General features: G+C 46.4%; 2 protein-coding genes across 3 annotated transcripts in view; one reads left to right on the forward strand and one right to left on the reverse strand.

Moving 5' to 3' along the window:
* The window catches only part of POLE2 (DNA polymerase epsilon 2, accessory subunit), a 28,766-nt gene extending 21,099 nt beyond the window's left edge, over positions 1 to 7,667 (reverse strand). Inside the window, exons 1-2 of the mRNA XM_058666389.1 lie at positions 7,542 to 7,667; positions 4,547 to 4,647 (exon numbers count right to left, since the gene is read on the reverse strand). Of these exons, the coding sequence (XP_058522372.1) occupies positions 4,547 to 4,647; positions 7,542 to 7,609 (169 nt within the window). The 5' untranslated portion in view covers positions 7,610 to 7,667. The remainder of the gene's footprint in view (positions 1 to 4,546; positions 4,648 to 7,541) is intronic.
* Positions 7,668 to 10,260: 2,593 nt separating this feature from the next.
* The window catches only part of KLHDC1 (kelch domain containing 1), a 46,126-nt gene continuing 40,554 nt past the window's right edge, over positions 10,261 to 15,832 (forward strand). Inside the window, exon 1 of one of the 2 annotated variants that reach the window (XM_058666390.1) lies at positions 10,261 to 10,456. In XM_058666390.1, coding sequence (XP_058522373.1) covers positions 10,361 to 10,456 — 96 coding nt within the window. In that variant the 5' untranslated portion in view covers positions 10,261 to 10,360. The remainder of the gene's footprint in view (positions 10,457 to 15,832) is intronic. The other variant, XM_012926872.3, reaches the window with a different exon arrangement.

Here is a 15,832-nt window from a genome sequence, read left to right on the forward strand (position 1 = left end):
CAGTCTGCTGTAGCATTACATCCCACAGGGATGTGTTGTTCCAGTCCTGGCTGCTGTGCTTCCTTTTTTTTTATGGCTTCAAGCATCTCCCTTCTTCAAGGGAAAAAAAAAAAGAGAAGGCTATATTTATTAAATATCCTCATGTTCCAGCCACTGGGCCTATACAATTGGCCTATTTTATTTAATTCTTTTTTTTTATTAATTATTTTGCATTATGTGACAGTTTCATAGGCTCTGGGAATCCCCCCACCCCTCCCCACGCCCCTCCCCACGCCCCTCCCCCTGGTGGATTCCCCCACCTTGTTGCAGTATTACAGTTCAAATTCAATCAAGATTCTTTCTTTGCAAACATATACCAAGCATAGAGTCCAGCTACTTATTGTCCAGATGGGTTGAACAGTTTCTTGGGGAGACCATTTCTGGTCTGAAGTTAGAGCTGGTAGAATATCATCCCAGTCAATTAAGAGTCCCAATATAACATGTTTGCCTTAATCTGAGATGAAAAGATGACAACTTGGAAGATAGTACCTGTATATTGTAATATTAGTGCAATCTCTAACAACCTGTATCCAATGCAATAAGATAATGCGATATAATCTATAAACCAACAATTAATGTCAGACTACTTATGCTGTGCTTCCAGTACAGCTCCCTGCTCATGTGTTTCTGGGAAGGCAGTGAACAACAGGCCAAGCATGGTTCCTGGTTTTGTCCTGGCCCATCCCCAGTTGTTGCAGTCATTTGGAGAGTGAACAAGCAAATGGATGCTCTCTGTCTTTCCCTTTCTCTGTCACTTATATCTCAAATAAAACAATAAATCCTTTTTTTAGAACATACAAATGGGGCCTGGCACAAATTCTCACCTTGCAAGTGATGGGGTCCTAAATGGGCATTGGCTCATGCCCCAGCTGTTCTACTTCCCATCCAGCTCCCTGCTTATGGCCTGGGAATGCAGCAGAGGATGGCTCTAAGCCTTGGGAACCTACAACCACATGGGAGACCTGGAAGAGGCTCCTGGCTCCTGGCTTCAGATCAGCTCAGCTCCAGCCTTTCTGGCCAGTTAGGGAGTGAACCACTTGAAAATCATTCTCTTTGTCTTTCCTGTCTGTAAATCTTATCTGCCTTTCCAATAAAAATAAAATACATCTTTTAAAAGAACCATAAAAATGCTTTAATTTTCTAACTATTGTTAGTAATTCAATTGTAAAAGGGAGAGTTTTTCTTAGAAGGCTTGGGGTAGGCTTCGGACATGACCCTAAATTCACCTTGTATGTGCTGGCAGGCTATTCTTCCAGCACCCGGCCAGTGCCGGGAGCAGAACAAAGTCTGTATGTTTTGAGAAAAAGATAAGACACTGGCGTACATCCGCGCCTGGCTCCTTGGCCCAGACCCGGGCAAGGCTACAACACCAGCTGAAGTGTGTAAACTTTGGGCATTAAGCCACCTTTGTCCGAATTAGCCCAAAACCCCTCAGCTGCGCAGTGAGGGAGCTCTCTCCTCTCTCCCGGGAGGCTGTCGCGGTTCCAGAGAACGAGTGAAACGACCCCGTGATGTCGAAGGGGATGCTGTGCTGGGTTCTCCCCTTCACTCCCGTGATGTACGGTATGCTTGAGGATCTTTGCTCTCGCTTCTCTACATTTACTTTTCGCCATACTTTTGTGCTTGATGTTTAATAAACATTTAACTTTGTATGTACTAGAACGGCTCGTGGACGTTTCTCCTTTAACGAATCCGACCTTCAAAACATTAAAGACCGTGCACGGCTCCAGTCAAAATTATATTGCTGGGACATCAATATTACTCAAAATTCAATAATTTTGTTGTTAATTCAAAATTGTTAGGAACTCACTATTACTCAAAAAAAAAATCATAACTCCAAAGGTTACAGGAAATGAATTAAAAGGTTATTTGAATGCTGGTTTTTGCTTGTTTTCTTTGTTTTTTAAATTTAGTTATTTCTATTTCAAAGGTAGATCTTTACAGAGAGCTGAGAGGTAAAAAGGTTTTCCATTCACTAGTCATTTCCTAAATAGCCACAATGGCTGGAACTGGGCTGATCCGTAGCTAGGAGCCAGGTACTTCTTCTCTGTCTCCAGTGTGGGTGTAAGGACCCAAGGCCTTAGGCCATCCTCCACTGCTTTCCAGGCCATCAGCTGAGAGCTGGATTGAAGTAGGCAATCAGGACACAAACCAGCGCTCACGTGGGAGTTGCAGGCAGATTATCCTGATACACCACTGCACAAGCCTCTAAGTCTTTTCATAGTACATATTTTCAGTGAACTTTTTGCAGATCCTCTACACAAAATTTTGCCAGTAACCAAGAACTCCACCTGTACATTTCAAGTGAGTGGTGGGCCTCAAGTACTTGATGCATAATCAGCTGCTTCCAGGCCACAGTAACAGGGAGCTAGCTTGGAAGTGGAGTAGATGGGATTTAAACTGGCACTGTAGTATGGGATGTGGGCAGCACAAGTTGTGGCTTCACTGGCTGGGTAACAACCCATAACATCCCCATTCCCACTTTTTTTTTCCTTAAGACGTAACTGTATTTTGAAAGGCAGAGCTACAGAGAAGAGAGATAGAAACAGATCCTCCATCCACTGGGCCAGTCCAAAGCCAGGATCCAGGATCCTCTCCTGGGTCTCCCATGTGGCACAGTGGCCCTCCTCCTCTGTCACCTTCCCAGGCAAATAGCAGGGAGCTGGATCAGAAGTAGAGCCACCAGGAGCCTGGCGCGATGGCCTAACAGCAAAAGTCCTTAGCTTGCATGCACTGGGATCCCATATGGGCACCGGTTCTAATCCCCGCAGTCCAACTCCCCATCCAGCTCCTGCTTGTGGCCTGGGAAAGCAATCGAGGATGGCCCAAAGCACCCACATGGGAGACCCGGAGGAGGTTCCAGGCTCTTGGCTTCAGATCGGTGCAGCACTGACCATTGCAGGCAAATTGGGAGTGAATCATTGGATGGAAGGTCTTCCTCTCTGTCTCTCCTTCTCTCTACATATCTGACTTTGCAATAAAAGTAAATCTTAAAAAAAAAAAAAGATGAAGAAATAGTAGAGCCCCCGGGACTCAAACTAACTCAAACTAACATAGGCTGCTGGTGCTGCAGGCACAGGCCTAGCCTGGTATGCCAAGTGCCATGCCCTCACCCTTACTTTTTTTTTTGTAAAGATTTATTTATTATTTTTTATTACAAAGTCAGATATACAGAGAGGAGGAGAGACAGAGAGGAAGATCTTCCATCTGATGATTCACTCCCCAAGTGAGCACAACGGCCGGTTCTGCGCCGATCCGAAGCCGGGAACCAGGAACCTCTTCCGGGTCTCCCACATGGGTGCAGGGTCCCAAGGCTTTGGGCCGTCCTCAACTGCTTTCCCAGGCCACAAGCAGGAAACTGGATGGAAAGTGGAGCAGCCAGAATACAAACTGATGCCCATATGGGATCCTGGGGCGTTCAAGGTGAGGACTTTAGCTGCTAGGCCATGCAGTCAGGCCCTTCACCCTTACTTTTAAAAAGGTTACATTAGTGGTTACATTAGTATCATTTAATCACAAATGCTACATTTCAATAGCCATGATAATAGTAATAACAGCTATCATTTACTAAGCATTTAGTAAGCAGACAGCCATGCTCAGTACTTGATAGGCATTATTTCATTAAACAGATGTCCTGTAAGACTAGAGTTAATAGGGCCCGGCATCGTGGCCTAGCGGCTAAAGTCCTCACCTTGAACGCCCCGGGATCCCATGTGGGCGCCGGTTCTAATCCCAGCAGCTCCACTTCCCATCCAGCTCCCTGCTTGTGGCCTGGGAAAGCAGTCGAGGATGGCCCAATGCATTGGGACCCTGCACCCATGTGGGAGACCCAGAAGAGGTTCCTGGTTCCCGGCTTCGGATCGGCGCGCACCGGCCCGTTGTAGCTCACTTGGGGAGTGAATCATCGGACAGAAGATCTTCCTCTCTGTCTCTCCTCCTCTCTGTATATCCGGCTTTCCAATAATAATAAAATCTTAAAAAAAAAAAAAAAAAAAGGACCTTTGAAAGGGTAGGAAGATACCCTTAAAATATCACTTTTAGAAAGAAACTGAGAAATTAAAATAATCACTTCTCTATGATGGAACACCTCACTGCCCACATAATTTAAAAGAGTGACATATACACACCCCATGAGAGTTGCATCCGCCTTGGTCCTTTAGGTTTTTTTGGATTTTTTTTTTTAAATTAAAAAGAGCCTTTCACCTTGGTAAACCCACACTTGTGATATCAGATGAAGTATCTAATTAAAAGATTCATGAGGACCTAAGGCTGTGTGTGTGTGTGTGTGTGTGTGTGTGTGTGTAGGGAAACCAAAGGGTCTCTGGGGGTCAGGGGGAACATCCTGAGACTCCAACTAACCATTCTTCCTCCAGGAAGTAAAGCTCCCATGTTCACTTCCTAAGATGGGGACGGGTGACACTGAACCATCCTCTGCATGTAGAGCTGTGCACCCCGCAATAGTTGACAGCTGTCCTAACAATTTAAGAGTTGAGGAAACACTACTTACATGGCTGCTTTTCAACAGCATCGATGATCTTGTCCAGGGCATCTTCCAACTCCACTTCATTGACAGACTGAAGAGCTTCAGTGAGGTACTTAATGGCTTCACTGATGAGGGAAGCAAGGAAAGATGAGGCCACCAGGTGCTAATGAAAGTACCTCGACCTCCAAATGGCAAACACTCATCAATCCAGCATCAAACTGAAGCTCCATTCACTCCTCTTCTCCAGCGGTACTCCCCTCTGTGCCCTCTGAAGCAGGCCGTCCTATCCCTGGCCAACAGGGCTCTTTCTAAAACCCCAAATCACAGCGTTTCTCTAAGAAATCCACCCAGACCAGCTTACCTGCTGTGATTTCCTCTTCCCTCATAATTGTTTAAAAAAAAAAAACTTATATATACCTTGGATCTGATACACCATATTAGCCTGAATTACTTTTCACACTTCAGAAAGGAATCTGTCAACCTTACTGTCGAGCACCATATCCTAAACATAACGCTCACATACTCATTAATCTGACACTGCATTTCCTTAAATTACATTCTAGCAATTAGATCAATTTTCTGGTGTATGAGAAAATCATTAGGGAAAAAGATAAAAAATCAAAACATGAATCTAGTCATGAAAGCAACATTCATATTAAAATCACACAGGCTCCAGTATAGTAGCCTAGTGGCTAAAAAACTCGCCTTACATGCACCAGGATCCCATGTGGGCATGGGTTCATGTTCCAGCTGCTCCATTTCCCATCCAGCTCCCTGCTTGTGGCCTGGGAAAGCAGTAGAGAAGCGTCCAAAGCCTTGGGACTCTGCACCCACATGGGAGACCCGGAAGAAGCTCCTGGCTCCTGGTTTTGCATCGGCTCAGCTGAAGTCATTGCAGCTACTTGAGGAGAGAACCAGCAGATGGAAGATCTTTCTGTCTCTCCTTCTCTCTGTAAATCTGCCTTCCCAATAAAAAATAAATCAATCTTAAAAAAAACCCACATGGATTCTTCATTTAAATACCACTAATATTCAGCATGAGCCCTGCCTACTAGGTTAGCTAATCATATACTGGCCTGTATCCACACAGTATTTCATGTTGATGTATCTGTTGTTGCCACAACACGTGTGTGTCCTACCTTGGGTTGCGATTTAATTGTTTCCTCAGTGGGTGTGAAATCTCAACATTTTAAAAAAGATTTTATCTGCTTTTATTGTGTTAGAGGAGAGAACTACATGCATAGGGGATGACTGCAAGATCTCAGGAGGCTCAGTGGGCACCTCTGGCTTTCCTGATGCTTCCCACCCATTTCCTCCCACTCCTCTCTCCTGCCAGGTCAGTCCGGCCCAGCCTTAACACTCAGCTCAAACCACTCCCTCAGTGAAGTCCTTTTTTGACTCTACAGAGTTTTATTCTCCTTGTCCTCGCAGAACACTTTGTTCTGACCGGTGAAATCACAAATGTCCATGGTAGACAGACATGTGAGACAGTCCCCAAGAACGCATACCCTATGATAGCCTCACCTTGACCCAGTCCCCTCCCCTTTTACTGTGGCCTGCACCTGCTAGCCTGCTTCTGTGGACAAAAATAAGAAACAATCTGCTATGATTCTCCCCCCCAAAAGAAATAAATGTTACAAGATGTCACTTCCTCAGTTAGGTTACAAAAGACTGTGACTTACTTCTGCTTTGCTAGCCAACTCTTGCAGACTACCTAGGGGCAAGGAACTCAGAGTAGCTTCCAACCAACAACCTGTGAGAACCAAGGCCTTCAGTTCATCAACCACCAGGGAACAGAATCCTGCCAACTCATGAACTTGGGAGGGAATCCTGCCCAGGGAATGTCTGACAGAACCGCATCTTCCATGCAGCTCAATGGGAAGACCTTGAGGCTAAGGACCCAAATAAGCCACACCTAAACTGACTGACAGCAGGAGATAATTGTTGCTGCATTTGTTATGATGGACTAGCCTACACACAATCTGCCACCCACAAACTCCAGCGTCTTACTCTTTTGTACCCAGCAGATGGCACTGAAACCAACAATTTTAGCTGTATTGCTGATGCTTAGTTATTAGCCAACTTCTAAATGGAAAGAAAGTTAACTGACCAATCATATATTCCAAAACTCAACAAAATCCATTCTTTCCTCCTGGTCACATCTATTCTTGTCCTGTTCACTATTAACCCGAAAACACAATTTTTTAAAAGTCCCATAGGGGAGAGCGCTTGATACAGCCATCCCAACACCTGATGCGAACTCTGATCTCAGATCCGAGTCCGAGTCTAGCTAAGGCCTGTGCTGGGAGGCAGGAGGCCCTGTCTCCAGCAACTCGCTTGGAAAACACGATGGATTCCTGGATTGGTTTGGTCTGACTCAGCTCTGGATGTTGTGTGCAAAGTGGGAGGGGCAAACTAGTGGATGGGAGCAGTGTCTCTTTCCAATCAAATACAAGAAAAATATTTTTTAAATGTTGAAAAAGTTCTACAAAACAAGTACAACCCAAGAACTCCCCCCATACACACACACACATACACGTAAGCGAAACGTGGTACAAAAAGGTGTATCTGGTCCAACAGCAAAAAAAAAATCTAAGAGGACACCTAGAAACACGCTGAAAAGCTACCCATTTCTAGTTTCTCCAGAAAAGAACACTTCACCCCCAACTAGGAGGTTGGGCGGCGGGCACCATCCCCGCTATGACAAAAGTCGGCAGCCAAGGACAAGCGGGTGTCATTCACCGTCAGTCCCGGAGCCAGGTAGACGCGAAGCCCTTGGGAGGTCTCAAAGCCACAGGGCTTCACTTCTCGAGATCAGTTTAGCAGGTGCAGAAAAGCCTCCCGCTTGCAAGACTCAAAAACCAGCAAGATGGACCTTGTTCAAGCGTCTCCGTCAATTACGGCCCAGCCCCTCAAGGAGCACATGGAGGCCGTTACCGAGCATCCTGCTGCTGCAGGGGCGCGTTAGCCGCACCCTGGCCCTGACCCCGCGCCGCGCATGATGCCCCGGCCAACTCACCTCCGGAGCAGCAAACCGCGCAGCTTGAAGGCGGAGAGCGCCCGGCTCCGCACTTTCTCCGGCGCCATGTTTGCACTTTGGCGCCACGGCTGAGGCTCCGCCCCTTCCCGGGAGGTCCATCCCCGACTCAGCCCCGCCTCTTGTGAGGAACTCCCGGCTCAACACCCACCCCCTCCCCTCGATCTCCCTGCCCAAGCTCCGCCCCTTCCCGACAGGTTCCAGGTTCAACCCCGCCTCTTGCTCAGAGCTCCCACCCTAGCCCCGCCCCCTCCAAGGAGGTCCCCAACTCGGCCCCGCCCCCTCCAAGGAGGTCCCCAACTCGGCCCCGCCCCTTCCAAGGAGGTTCCCAAATTCAACCCCGCCTCTTGTCAGTGAATCCCCGCCCCTTGTGGGAGGCCCCCATCTAGGCTCCGCCCCGTCACCTACACTTCCCCCAGCGCTCTGGGATGGGTACCGGCCAGTTAGTCTGCGCGGCGCTCGGTTTTGCGCCCTGCGGTTCCTCACACCTGACGGACGGGCGGTAGTTGACAGCTGACCCGCCCTCCTTTGCTGCCTGGAGGCCGAAGGGCGAGAGCCTGCTTCCTTACCTGAGTGCATCCCTGAGCCATTCTGCGCTCTCCCTGCTACTCCAGATCTTCCGTGATTCGGGAGGGCCCAACAGGCCTTCTGTCTGAGGAGGCCGTGACAACAGCTGCGGAAATATTGTGTCCGCGTTGACCTGAAGCTGTTACCTCCAGCACTGCGGGCTACCCGCACTTTAAGTTGAGGGATTCAGATTCGCCAACCAATGTCACAAGCACTGTGAATATTGTGATTTACATTTAGGGGCTGGCTCTGGGGGCTTAGGTCTAAGCGGCCGCCTGCAACAACCGCATCCCAGTACCGGATCGCTTATCCTGGCTGCTCACCTTCGCTCCGGCTCCCTGCTAATGCACCTGAAAAGCAGCAGACGAAGAGATCGAGTTCTAGGCTCTTGACTTCATCCTGGACCCGCTGTAGCTTTAGAGTAATTGAGGGGTGAGTTAATAAATAGATCTTTTTTAAAAAGTATTAGTTTATGTTTTGCTCACAAAATTTCTTTCCACAACAGCCTCCTTTCCCCTGAGACATACAAATGGTGAATCATTTGCTCACGTTGAAAGGTCCAGTAAATGGTGAAACCAGAATTGGAACAATTGGACTGACAATCTGCCACCACTGGGGTGGACACTGTGGTGTTGCCGGTAAAGCCTTTGCCCATGGTGCTGGTAACCCCGTGTGGGTGCCTGTCCATGTCCTGGCTGCGCTGCTGCCTAGCCACTCTGTGCTAATGGCCTGGGAAATCAGCAGAGGCTGACCCTAGTACTTGGGCCCCAGCATCCAGAGGAAGTTCCTGGCTTCTGATCAGCCCAATTCCGGCCATTGGGGACATTTGGGGAGTAAACTAGTAGAAGAAAGATCTTTCTTTCTGCCTCTCTCTGCCTCTCAGATAAATTAATAAATCTGGGTCTCCCACATGAGTAGCAGAGACGCAAGCACTTGGGCCACCTTCCACTGCTTTTTCCAGGCCATTAGTAAGGAGCTGGATCAGAAGTGTAGCAGTCAGAACACCCAACACCCAAACGGGAAGCCAGCATCACAGGCCGCAGCTTTCCCCACATCACAATGCCAGTCTGGAATTTGGGTATCTTTACTATGGATTGCAGTCAAATCCTATTAGGGAACAAGTTTATTTTTTTAAGTGGATACACAAGTGACTGTCCTTAATTTTTAGGCAATATATACTGAAGGTTAATGTGACTAGCAAAATGAGAACTGTACATACCTGCAAACAAGTAAATATAAAGCTAGTGAGATGAACAACTGTTCAATTTAACTGACTTAAACTCTTGTTTTCTATCTTTGTGTTTGATTTTTTTCACATTAAGAAATTGGAGAGAAAAATTGATCCCAGATGCACCATTTCTTACAACCTCATAGGGATTTCTGGCTGTTTGTCTGACCCTGTTTTTGGTTATTCCTTTTCTCCCTCCCCCCCCCCCCGGCCTTTTTTTTTTTTTTTTTTTTGGTTTGTTTTTGTTAACTATGGAACTCCCCCGCCTCCCTTCTGTAGAACAGAACACACTGTGGAGCAGCACCTAGGCATAGTAGGCTAAGCCTCTGCCTGCAGTGCCAACATCCCGTATGGGTGCCTGTTCGATTCCGGCTGTTCTACTCCCAGTCCAGCTCCCTGTTGGTGTGCCCTGGAAAGCAGCAAGGGATGGCCCATATCCTCGTGCCTCTGTAGCCAAGTGGGGAGACCTAAAAGAGGCTCCCGGTTCCAAGCTTTGGGTTAGCCCAACTTTGGCGATTACACCCTTTTGGGGAGTGAACCAGTGGATGGAAAATCCCTGTTCTTCACTCTCCACAAATTTGCCTTCCAAATAAGAATAAATCTCTCGCTCTGTGTGTAGGGGTGTGTGTGTATGGCGTGGGAGGGGGCCACGGACATGGAGACAAGTTTGAGGCATTTAAAAGTTAGGAAGACCGGGGCTTCTTTTCTAATGGGATGTCAGGGGCAGAGGACAGGCAGAGCCCATCAGAGGCTGATTAACTCCACCCTCCTTCCCCCAAGCAGGTGCCAAGGGTTCAAGTCCCTGAGCCACGTTCCTGCCAGGGCTCCGGCTCCGCTTCCTCAGCGAGCGGCCGCGGGACGGCGCAGACGCACTGGCTCCGCCTTCCCACCAATCTCGACCCTCGACGCGTTCCGTTCGTGCGTGGAGGGGCCGGGACGCGAGGCGAGGCCGCGCCGTGGGCAGAGGTGCGGCGCGCCCGAGCGCTGGGGGCGAGCGACGGCGCGGATGGCGGACTCGCGGCTCTTCCGCGTGGCCGAGGAGCGCAGCGGCCACTGCGCCGTGGTGGACGGAAACTTCCTCTACGTGTGGGGGGGCTACGTGGTAAGGGGAAGAGGCGGGACGGGGCGGACTCGGGCCGGGACCCGCCCGCCGCCCACACCGGCTCGGAGCCCGCGGGACCTGGGGGCGCGGCTCGGGCCGGGGTCCCGCGCCCCGACAGCACCGGGGCCGCCCTCGCCGTTGCTTTTCCGCTGGGCAAGCCGGGGTTGCCGGGGTTGGGGGGCCCCTGCCACGCTCCCCCAGTTGTCCAGTAACGCGCGCCGGCCGGCCGGGGACAGTTAAACGCGATTAATTCTCGTCTTTACAATCTCCTGGTGCAGACTTTAAGCGGCCACAAAGGACGCCGTGCTGTAATTAGGTTGTAGGATTTCCTTACCTCTGCGGCGCGACTCGAAATAAAACCTCTAAATCACCGAAGCCTTTCAATATTACTAAGCTGTTTCTAGCGACGTTTGTCTACCTAACGAATTTTGTTTCCTGTAAGTGTCAAAATAGCTTCGTGTGAGCACCAAGTTAGGGTGGTTGTGGGTTAAAATCGCTACAGTGGCGATTTGAAAGCGTGTTTTTGTTTCAAGCATCAAAGGTTGACGGAAGCAAGAACTGCGCAGCTGGGAAACAATTCGGTACTATATGGCAAACTCGTACAGATTTCTAAGAAGTGCTCACTGAAATTAGCAGCTGTGTCTTCTCCATTTTTAGTGTGACAGACCTGTAACGTGACTGTCATCGTGAAATAAAGTACCTGCTCTGTGTGTGTTACATTCTCAGCTCCTGGTTGGGCTTTGTTGTTTTGTGTGTGTGTTCTTCATGTAGTGCAGTATCGGGGGAAGGATTGTAACTGTACCTAGCATACTAGACCCTCTCATATCCCTAAATTTGGGTATGCCTTACTGTAACCATCAAAAGTAGGTAGATAATAACCTCATTTTATAAATGAGTAGTCAGTGTGTAACTTTAAGGGTCGTTTGGAAGAAGATTCCAGTTGAAATAGCTAACAGGCCCTGGAATCTGGAGGTATTCCATCAGTGGTGAAGAGTCGTCATTGGCTTCTTCCAGACTGTTCGTATCATGATTGTCCTCTAACACAGTGTATGTACTGCTGAAACTCCCAGATACAGAGCCAAAAGGCTCGTTGGTTTGTTGTCAGATGTATCCTGAAGTACATTGTATCTGAAAGCTGCCCTGCCTCTAGGTAATGCCAAAAAGCAAGTGGCAAATTCTCATGGATGCTGAAACATTCTCTTGATTTTCTTGGTCTGTATTTTTCTCTCGTTACTGAAGTACGGAACAGTGCTGCCACTAGGAAGGATGAAGATTGCGAGTAGTTTACCCAGATCGTGGAGGGGCAGCTCAGGGGTTGGTGTGTTTGTAGGTAGTATGCTCTGCTTTTCCTTTTGGCCTTACTTATTTGAACAGTTTTAGTCCCATGATGCCTTACATACTACATTGTATTATGAACTTTGTCTTAGAGAAAGCTCTGGAATAAATACACTTAAGTATGAATTTCTGTAAGGAATGTTGATGGTCTTACGGAAGGGTCAGTTGAGAAAATGTTTGAAAAGAATAACAATGAACAGCTTACTGTATCAGATGCTAAAACATCATGACACCATAAATAGGTAAATTACTGGTCTTGATGCAGGTAGTGAAAGCACAGTGAAATGAGAAAGAAAATTACATGAACAGCCAAACATAAACATGTTCCGTATTTAAAAGAATTTTAAATTTGGAAGAAAACTCATTGATATGATCATTGATCCTAGAATCACTGAAAGAAGATGATATTAGTACTTTAGGACTAAAGCATTAAGTATAGAAGAAATTAGCCATACAATACTGTAAGAGAATAGATGATTTACAAAATCTTGGAAAAGAAAATCTGAGTTGGGGAAAGACTATAAAGGACAAGGTTGGCAGGTGAACTTCCGAAAGAGTCAAAGCTTGTTTTTAAACATCACGAAATGAGAACATAAGTGGGAAGCCATTTGTAGCACATCTGACAGGCAAAGATTCTGTGAAGAAAAATAAACTGTCTGCATTGGAAAGTAATCTAGATAAGCAAAAGCAAAAGAAATGAGTTTTTTTTCCTTGAAAATATTTTAAAATTATTGGAAAAGCACAGAGAAATGGATCACTAGAACAATGGCAATGGGAATAAATGTGTGTAACTTTGCAGTTGAGCAGTTTGTATACTCTTTTAAGCTGATTGTTTATATGTTCATAAATGCTTACCTAGGCCCTCTGTGTCATGTGGGAAGTATGGATCAATCCTGTTAATTGCCCAGAATTGGAACCTCCCTGGCCTATTTGTGTTATTCTTCCTCTGAGGCTCGTCTGGGTGTTTGTTTCAGTTGCTTCACTGCCTCCTGTCCACTGCTATTCTACAATGATAGTTTGTTATCATTTGTATCCCCAGTCTTTAGAGAAGGAACTTGAATGCCAAGCACTCATGTTGGTTGTAACATGTGGTTTGGACACTGCTGCTCAGGTGAATCAGGGCTAATGTGGATTTAGAAGTAAAGATGTTTGCAGACTGCACTGTGTAGGATTCTTACTCTGTAACAGAGTTTGGTGTTAAGGACAGTGTTGCAAGCTGCAGCATGCTGGGCCCGGCCTGAGGGTGTTGGACCTGGCCCAGCCCAGAGTTCAGACTCTGTTCCTCCAGCCTTCCTAGAAATTTTGTGAGCTACTTTGTCATTTCTTAATGTTTCATTCACTTAAAAAATTTAAGAAGATTTATTTTTATTCTATTGGAAAGTCAAATTTACAGAGAGAAGGAGAGACAGAGAGATCTTCCATTCATCGGTTCACTCCCCAAGTGGCCACAACGGCTGGAGCTGAGCCGAATCCAAAGCCAGGAGCTTCTTCCAGGTCTTCCCACGGCGGAACAGGGTCCCAAACCCTTGGGCCATCCTCAACTGCTTTCCTAGGCCTCGGGCAGGGAGCTGGATGGAAAATGGAGCAGCCGGGACACAAATCAGCGCCCACAGGGATCCCTGTGCGTGCAAGGCGAGGACTTTAGCCACTAGGCTACCGTGCCAGGCCCTTATTCACTTGATTTTATAGTTTGAAATAAATGTACCGAAGAGCATATAAACTAAATGTCATATAAAGGTCAACATCTTTTTTACCTTCCAGATTAAGAAATAGGCTGTTACTGGTACCCTAGAAACTTCCTGCGAATCGTTCACTCTCGCCCCTGCGGGTTATCCCTGTCTGTAACTGTTAATCACTGTTTTCTTTATAATTTTACCAAAATGTACAGCTAACCAACGTTGTTCGATTTTGGAATAGCAGCATGTTTCCTCTCATAATAAATTCTTTTACTGCTTTATTCAGTTCATTCATTGCTTATAGTAGGCTGGTAGACATTTGTACACAAGGCTGTTCTTGCTGTTAATTGAGGTTCATTCTGACTGATCCATGCCTGTGCTGCTCAGTTGTTAAATACCTTGAAAATCACCCCTGGATTCATTCACCTTATATGTATCCTGTGTGACTGTATGTTGTGTGATTTTGCTGAGGTTTATCTATTCCATGGTTGACAAACACTAGAACTTTCCTTGAGTTGTTGTTCTTACTATCAGTAATGCAATGAGCGGCATCCTTACAGCTTGACATCCTATTGAGCATACACAAGGAAAAATCTTTTCTAGGGCATATACTGAAAGGTAGAATTCTGGGTCGCTTGTTAGCCCTGTTTTCAAATTTACTTGGAGATGTTAAGACTGTAGCCAGAATATTTGTATCAATTAATATGGCCATCAGCTACTTTCTTACTCCACATCCTTGCTAAGATTTGGTCCCATCTGGCCTTGATTTCTTTTGCCAGTCCAATTACTGTGATATGATATTTCATTCTGGTTTTGTTTTCATTTTCCTAATTACTGATAAAGTTGAATGCCTTTTCATAATTTTAGGACCTATCTGTGTTTTCTCTAGTGAAATTGGTTCTGTCTTTTGCCTATTTTTCTGTTGGCTTTCTTTTTCTGATTTGTGTGAATTCTTCACATATACCAATCAAAAAAAAATACAAGGCAAGAGAAAAATGTTTGTAGCTTGTCGTTGTACTTCTTTGATCATTCTTTCATTGAACAAAAGTTACTCATTTTAGTGTAACTTTCATATTTTCCTTGATGTTTTGTGCTTTCTGCATTGCTTGAGAAATCTTTCCCTGTGTGGAGATTATAACATCTTTAGTATTTATTTCTGAGTTTTTAGCAATTTTACAGTCCATGTTTATATCTTCTTTTAAAATCTGATTTCCTGTTTGTTTCTCTGGTTGATTGGTTTAAGTTGGGGGTTCAGTTTTACTATATTTTCTAAGTGGGTAAACACTTGTCCCCCTATCATTTATTCCCTCCTTTCCCTACTAACCTACAAATCCCAGTCTGTCATACATGAAGTGTTTGCAGGTACATGATTTATTTCTAGGTTCAGTTGGTTTTTTGTTTGTTCTTGTGATGCAGCCACACCGTTGCAATTAGAAGAGCTGTAGTGAGCAGTCTTGGTGTTAGGTGGATGTCCAGATCTCTTCCAGGATTTGGGAAGGTTTAGAGATTTTTCCATTGGTAGGCTTTCTGTACTTTTCCCCTTTTCTTCTCCTGAGACATTCATAGTACAAACATTTGCTAAGTAAGCAAGACTTAGAAGTCTTTTTTTTTTTTAAAGATTTATTTTATTTTTATTGGAAAGTCAGAAATATAGAGAGGAGGAGAGACAGAGAGAAAGATCTTTCATCTGCTGATTCACTCCCCAAGTGACCACAATGGCCAGAGCTGAGGGAATCAGAAGCCAGTAGCCAGCAGCTTCTTCTGGGTCTCCCATGTGGGTGTAGGGTCCCAAGACTTTGGGCCATCCTGAACTGCTTTTCCAGGCCACAAGCAGGGAGCTGGATGGTGAAGCGGGGCTGCCGGGATTAGAACCGGTGCCTATATGGGATCCTGGTGCGTTCAAGGCGAGGACTTTAGCCACTAGGCCACCACGCCGTGCACTTTTTTTTAAACAGTTGTCTTATTATTATTATTATTATTTATTGGAAAGGCTGACATACAGAGAAGAGGAGAGACAGAAAGATCTTCTGTCCACAGGTTCACTCCCCAAGTGGCCGCAGCAGCTAGGGCTGAGCTGATTTGAAGCCAGGAACCAGGAACTTCTTCCGGGTCTCCCACGCGGATACAGGGTCCCAAGGCTTTGGGCCGTCCTCGACTGCTTTTCCAGGCCACAGGCGGGGAGCTGGATGGGAAGTGGAGCAACTAGGACATGTACCTATGCCCATTTGGGATCCCAGTGCATGCAAGGTGATGATTTGGTCACTAGGCTGTCGCACTGAGCTGGACTAATAAGTCTTGAAGGCTTTTTCTTGTTCAGTTTTCCTTCTCCCCTCTCCTTCTCCAACCCCCTGGGTCTTAATGAGTT

This window comes from Ochotona princeps, chromosome 6, assembly GCF_030435755.1.
Source record: "Ochotona princeps isolate mOchPri1 chromosome 6, mOchPri1.hap1, whole genome shotgun sequence".
NCBI classification, from domain to species: Eukaryota; Metazoa; Chordata; class Mammalia; order Lagomorpha; family Ochotonidae; genus Ochotona; species Ochotona princeps.